We start from the raw sequence: 7500 nt of genomic DNA on the forward strand, positions 1-7500 counted from the left end.
GGGGTGTGTCATAAGAGGTGTCAGTTAGGCTGCGTACCGTTGTCAGCGAGAAGAATTTTGCATTTATCTTTCTCTGTTTATGTAAGTGTGTGGATGACTATTTGGGTGTGTATCTATCTGTTTGGCTGGCTTTGCAACTGTCTGTTGTTGTGCCTGTTTGTTTGTATGGTTATTTATCTATCTGGGTATTTCTTTGTCCGTCTGTTTACCTATCAGTATGTTTATATATCTATCTATCTGGCTTTCCGTCTATTCATGTATATAAGAACTATATATATAGATCAATATCTCCATCTATCCATTTGTCTGTCTGTCTGTCTATATATACATATATATATATATATATATATATATATATATATATATATATATATATATATATATATATATATATATATATATATATATGTTTCTCCATCTATCTTTCCAAGTTTATTATTCATCATCCTTCACCATTCCATTTCTATTTGAATGAAAAGTAGTATATCTCTTCTAAATCCCCCCTCTCCCCTCCCCGACCACCCCCAGAGCACCCACCTGGCGCAGATAGAGACCACGGGCGTGTTCTCCGGCGTGTTCTCGGGCACAGTCGGGTGAACGGGCTCCAGAAGGACGATGGAAGGAGCGAGTTCACCCGAAGACACGACCGGCATTCGGATTGGCACCGTCGACCACATCACCGGTCTGCCTCGGTCCTCCGCTCGCGCCGCTATCTCGAACGTTTTGCTGTTGGCCTGTTAGAGAGAGGGAGGGAGGGAGAGAGAGAGGGGGAGAGAGGGGGAGAGATAGATAGATAGATAGATAGAGAGAGAGAGAGAGAGAGAGAGAGAGAGAGAGAGAGAGAGAGAGAGAGAGAGAAGGGGGAGAGGGAGAGGGAAGGAGAGAGGAGAGAGAGAGAGGAGAGAGAGAGAGAGAGAGAGGAAGGAGAGAGAGAGAGAGAGAGAGAGAGAGAAGAGAGAGAGAGAGAGAGAGAGAGAGAGAGAGAGAGAGACAGACAGACAGACAGACAGACAGACAAGACACACAGACAGATAAGAGAAGAGACGAGACAGCAGACAGAAGAGAGAGAAGAGAGAGAGAGAGAGAGAGAGAGACAGGTAAGACATTCGATAGACAGTCTGGTATAATGTGAGTACAGGTAATAAGAGTTAAAGGAAGGATATGACCAGATACAGAGGTTTTATTCGTTTGTTTAGCTCTTTCTGTTTGCTTTTGTGCTGGCTTATTGTGTGTGCGTGTGTGTGTTTAATTATCAGGTGGTTAACTTGCTCTAGTTCATTGTTTCAGTCTAATTCAATAGTTTTTCCTTGTTCTTTCTCTATGCTCTTCGTTTTTTCTCGGTCTTCTGAAAAAAAATTGTGGTATTCTTTCAATCTGCTTCTTGTATGTTCTCATGCCTTAACTTAGCTTTTTCCTTCTCTCTCTCTCTCTCCCTCTCTCTCTCTCTCTCTCTCTCTCTCTCTCTCTCTCTCTCTCTCTCTCTCTCTCTCTCTCTCTCCTCTCTCTCTCCTCTCTCCTCTCTGTGTGTCTCTTTCTCACTCTCCTTTAGTCAGTCACTCACTCACCTTCACCCTCACCTTCACCCCGAATTTCACCCTCCCCCCTCCCCCTCACCCTCACCCCCATCCTCACCCTCACCCTCCACTCACCCTCACCCTCACCCTCACCCTCACCCTCCCCTCCACCTCCCCCTCTCCCTCCACTCACCATACTATCCCCGATCTTCTTCTCGAGGGTGATAACGCCGGTGGTGCTGTTTAGCGAGAAGTAGGAGAGGTCCATGGGATGCCCTTGGAGTGTGTAGCTGATACGGGCGTTATCTCCCATATCTCGGTCTCGGGCCACGACGCGCATCACGGAGGTCCCCGGTCGGTGGTCCGTCGCGATGGTCTGGTCGTATCTCTGAGGGAATGGAAGGGGGGATGAAGGGGGGGGGGTGATGTGGTGGGTGGGTGGGTGGTAAGGAGAGAGGAAGAGAGAAGAGAGAAAGAAGAAAGGTGAAAGAGAGGGGAGGGAGAGAGAGGGGGGTGGGAGGGAGGGAGGGAGGGAGAGAGAGAGAGAGAGAGAGAGAGAGAGAGAGAGAGAGAGAGAGAGAGAGAGAAATAGAGAGAGGAGAGAGAGAGAGAGAGAGAGAGAGAGAGAGAGAGAGAGAGAGAGAGAGAGAGAGAGAGAGAGAGAGAGAGACGGGGGGAAGAGGAGGGAGGGAAGGAGAGAGAGAAAGGGAAGAGAGAGGGAGGGAGGAAGCGAATATTAGATGTCAAGAGCAGTAAATATTTTACGTGAGTCTGTAGTACAGCATGCATATATCGTAAAGAATTTGTGGATAGTAAAATAAACATTAATGGTAATAGTGACGACATTTACACATACTAATATTTATATACAAGGATGAAGGAACATGTCAAAATTAATAAAAGACGAAAAAAAGGAAGATTCTCTTTTCTTTCTTTCGTTCTTTCTTCCGTTCTTTTTTTTTTTCTTTATTTCTCTTTCTTTACTCTCGTGTTTCTTCCCTTGCGCTCTTCTTCTCACATTCATTAGGTCAGCTGCTTGTGTATTTATTTATCTATTCATTATTTCATTAAATATTTCGTTTTTTTAATCAATCGTTTGGTCACTGATTTACTGACTGACGTATTATCGGATTCATTCGTAAGTACATGCAATAATTTGCTTCGATTACTTATTCACACATTTTTTGATTTGTTTCCTTACATTCCTTTAACGAGGTTCTTCCTCTTTTTCTATTTTCCTTTTCTTCCTTTCTCCCTCTCTTTCTCCCTCACTTTTTTCATCGCTTAGGTCGTCCTCCTCTCCTTCCTTCCTTCCTTCCTGCCTTCCTTCCTTCCTTCCTTCCTTCCTTCCTTCTTTCCTTCTTTCCTTTCTTCTTTTTCCCCCTATCCTATCCCTCCTCCACCTCCTCTCTTCCGTTCTCTTTCTTTTTCTTTTTCCTTTATCCTGTTTTCTTCCTACCTTCCCCTCTCCCTCCTATTCTCCTACTTTTTCTTCCTCTCTCCTTTCCTTTTTTTCCTTCCTCCCTCCCTCTCTTCTTTCCTTGATTTGCCTTCCTTTCCTCCTTTCCTCTTCCCCTTCCTCCTTCCTTCTCTCCTTCCTTCCCTCCCTCCCTTCCTTCCCTCCCTCTCTTCCTCATCCCTGTTTTTCCTCCCCTTTTCCTTCCCTCCTTCCCTCTGTTTCTCCTTCCCTCCTTCCCTCTATCTGTCCCCTCCTCTTCCCCTACATGCCTCCTGGCGTCCTTTCTTCCTTCCCTCCCTCCCTCCTTCCCTTCCTATCTCTCTGCCACATTTTCCACAGTTGATCAACAGGTCAAGTTACCCCCCCCCCCCCCTTACGCTTCTCCTGCTGTGAACTGCGCAAGTGATTTCGGTCCTCATGTCTATTTGGCATAAGATCGAAAATGCCGCACTTCCCGTTTAATACGAGGCACAATGGCCCTGTGTGTTCCTTTTTTTCTTTTTTTCTTTTTTTTTCTTTTTCTGACGAGTCGGTTTCCTTCGCTGTGTAACTTTTCTTGAAATATCAAGCCTTGCGGAAATCTGTTAAAGGAGTAAAGAGGAAAAAGTGATAAGAATATAAGAAGGAGAATGAGGAGAAGGAAGAGAAATGTAGGAGGAGAAAGAAGGAGAAGAGAAGAAAGGCAGGAGGAGGAAGAGGAAAAGGAAGAGGAGGAAGGGGAGAAGGAGGGGGAAGACAAGGAGGATGAAGAGGAAGGAGAAATGGAGGAGGAGAAGGAGGGAAATTTGTTGTGGAAGGAAAGGGGAATATAGAGGAGGAGGAGGAGGAAAAGGAAAGAGAGGAGGGATGAAGAGAAGTAATAGGAGGAAGAGGAGGAGAAGCAACTTAAAAAAGAAATAGCAGAAAATATAAACAGATGAAGAAGGAGACAAAGCAATAATAAGATATCTTATTTCTTTTCCCTTTTTTTTCCATATCTACTTTTTTTTTAAGAATTCTTCTTAACCCTAAAATTATCGCTGCAGCCTCTCGTATTGGCATAGACAGCCAGAGTGCTTTCGCGGGAAGCTGTCGTTGTTGAACTTTGCTGGGAATTTTCCCACGCACGCATTTGCATACCGCGATCTCCTTGTGCAAAATGGATAAGAGGGAAGGGAGCGTACAATTTAAAATGCTTTAGGAAATATATTGTACATATACTTCAAGGTATATCCGGCTAGCATATCGTACTGCGATTTACACACATGTTCATATGAATATGTATATGCATATATGTATACACGCCTACATACATACATATATATAGATAAATAGATAGATAGAGATAAATATACATACAGATATATGTAAATATATATATATACATATATGTTATATATGTACATATATATATATATATATATATATATATATATATATATATATATATATATATATATATATATATATATATATATGCACAAACACACGCAAACATTTACGATTTCTTGCATAAACACACATACAACACACACACACACACACACACACACACACACACACACACACACACACACACACACACACACGCACACACACACACACACACGCACACACACACCATCCAGCCATCCAAGAGACGCCCCCGACCTCGTGCAGACTCGACCCCGACTCACCGGCTGGTCGAAGATGGGCGCGTTGTCGTTCACGTCCTCGACCAAGACCCTGAAGGAGCAGGAGTCCTGGAGGGTCACCACGCCGCCGTCCCTCGCGATCACCGTCAGGAGGAAGTCCTTGTCCCCTTGCTCACGGTCCAGGCGCTGCGGGAAGGGGGGGGGACGGGAAGAGGGAAATGAGAAAAAGCTGGGGAGGGAGGAAGGTTAAAAAGAGGGGAGCAGGGGGAATGTGAGAGGTTCTGATGGTTTCGTGTGAGAGGGGGGGGGGGTGATGGGGTGGAGGGGGTATAGGTGTGTGTGTGTGTGTGTGTGTGTGTGTGTGTGTGTGTGTGTTTGTGTGTGTTCGTCTGTGTGTGTGTGTGTGTTTTTGTGTGTCTGTGTGCGTTTGTATGTGTGTTTGTATGTGTGCTTGTATGTGTGTGAGTGTGTGTGTGTGTATGTGTGTGTGTGTGTATGTGTGTGTGTGTGTGTGTGTGTGTGTGTGTGTGTGTGTGTGTGTGTGTGTGTGTGTGTGTGTGTGTGTGCAAATATAAGTGTATATTCATGAAAGTATCATTATGTAAATGCACAAACGAACACACGCATACACGTACAAGCAATATCCACTTCTAACGCAGCATAAATCATCACCGCATATGAATATCATATTTTCATGAAGAGTTCATTTGAGCGTAATAATACCAGAATGAAACACACTTACACGGATAGTAATATAATAAAAATGCTAAATGAAATCCATCTGATTTGATTTTGAACCTACGCATTCGAACACGGTCGAGCGGCGTGGCACACAGAGCTATTTATAAATCATCGAAAAAAAAGTTTAAATCCCAAAATTAATAATCAATAAATCAATCAAATTACTATGTTTATAAGTAAATACATGGAATAAAAAAAAAATCTATAAATGATAATCAAAATATGAAATGTAACTTAAAAGATGGGGAAAAAATATGTCGCATTGCAAATATCTACATTTGCAATAAAATATGAATTGATAAACTTTTTTCCAGTTCATAATTTTCTCTTTAGAATTATTCATTAACTGCATATATCATATGCATACACACACACACACACACACTCACACCCACACACGCACGCACGCACGCACGCACACACACACACACACACACACACACACACACACACACACACACACGCATGCACGCACGCACGCATGCACACACACACACACACACAGACACACGCAACACACACACACACACACACACACACACATATGTGTATATATGTATATATATATATATATATATATATATATATATATATATATATATATATATATATATATATATATATATATATATATATATATATGTGTGTGTGTGTGTGTGTGTGTATATATATGTATATATATGCATGCATATATATATATATATATATATATATATATATATATATATATATATATATTGTGCGCGCGCGCGCGCGTTTGCGTGTGTAAGTACACACACACATCACATACACTGCGCATGTTAACCCGAAATAGGGCCGCCACTCACCCTTGTGGCGACGATCTGGCCCTGCTGGTTGGATGAGTGGATGGCGAAGGTGTTGAAGTCGTTGATAAGGGAGTAGGTGAGCTCGCCCGCACGCCCTCTGTCTTTGTCGGTCGCTATCACCTGAGGGAGAGAGGGAGTTATACCTTTTGCTTTTGTTTTCATTTGTTTGGCTTCGTATTTGAATGTGTTCTTTCGTTATTCTCTTTTTTATGTGTATTTTATGTATTAGGTTATCTGTTGTTGTTTTTTTCTTCTTTATCTAATCTCTATCGCTCTTTTGATAGTCACTCCCTTTCATGTCCTCATTTTTCAGTCCTTTCTCTTTATCTCCTCTTACCCTGCTTCTCTTCTACCATCTCTTAACTTCACTCCATCTCTCCTTTCACGCTTTCTCTATTCCCCCTTTCTCCCATTCCCCCATCCGCTATCCATCTCTACTCACCCCTCCCTCTGGACCTCCTCACATTCTCTCTTCCTCTTCTCTCCTCTTCATCCCTTCCATCCTCACTCCCTCTTCCTCCTCTTCCCTCTTTCCTTCCTCACCTCCTCCTCCTCCTCATCATCATCATCATCATCATCATCATCATCATCATCATCATCATCATCATCATCATCATCCTCCCTCCCTCCTCCTCCTCTTCCCCTCCTCCTCCCGCTCCTCCCTTCCTCCTCCTCCTCCCTTCCTCTTCCTCCTCCTCCTCCTCTCTTCTTCCTCCTCCCTTCCTCCTCCTCCTCCTCCTCCTCCTCCTCCTTCTTCCTAACTATCTCCCCATCTCCCACCTACCCATATCCCGTACCCCCCAAACCCCACCTTTTTCCTCTCAAATCCCACATATTTTCCCCTCTCTTCCTTCCCCTCCTTTCCCCCTACTCACCATAAGCACAGGTGTGTTCGCCGTCATGTTTTCCTTCACGTGGATGTCGTGGTAGTCGTTGCATTGAGGAAAACTCGGCTTGTATCGGTTTTCTTCTGCTGGAGGAAAATGCGTAGGATGCGAAATGCTATGACTTTTTTTTTTTTAGTTTGCTGCGATACGTATATGTGATATATGATATGGTATATGATTTGTGTAGTATATATATAACATAATTACATGATAATGATGAACCGAGTAATGATAAACTTGCGACATAGTTCTAAGAGTATTATTATTCTTTAGAATGTTATGCTGATATGTAGGTTATATATATATATATATATATATATATATATATATATATATATATATATATATATATATATATATATATATATATGGTGTGTGTGTGTGTGTGTGTGTGTGTGTGTGTGTGTGTGTGTGTGTGTGTGTGTGTGTGTGTGTGTGTGTGTGTGTATGTATGTATGT

At 42.7% G+C, this 7500-nt stretch overlaps 1 protein-coding gene across 1 annotated transcript in view; it reads right to left on the bottom strand.

Annotated features, from left to right (window-relative positions):
• Window positions 1-7500, bottom strand: part of LOC119583355 (neural-cadherin-like) — a 58054-nt gene that overhangs the window by 44803 nt on the left and 5751 nt on the right. Inside the window, exons 8-12 of the mRNA XM_037931827.1 lie at window positions 7030-7124; window positions 6155-6274; window positions 4629-4772; window positions 1708-1902; window positions 538-734 (exon numbers count right to left, since the gene is read on the bottom strand). Coding sequence (XP_037787755.1) covers window positions 538-734; window positions 1708-1902; window positions 4629-4772; window positions 6155-6274; window positions 7030-7124 — 751 coding nt within the window. The remainder of the gene's footprint in view (window positions 1-537; window positions 735-1707; window positions 1903-4628; window positions 4773-6154; window positions 6275-7029; window positions 7125-7500) is intronic.

This window comes from Penaeus monodon, chromosome 17 (genome assembly GCF_015228065.2).
Source record: "Penaeus monodon isolate SGIC_2016 chromosome 17, NSTDA_Pmon_1, whole genome shotgun sequence".
Classification (NCBI taxonomy): Eukaryota; Metazoa; Arthropoda; class Malacostraca; order Decapoda; family Penaeidae; genus Penaeus; species Penaeus monodon.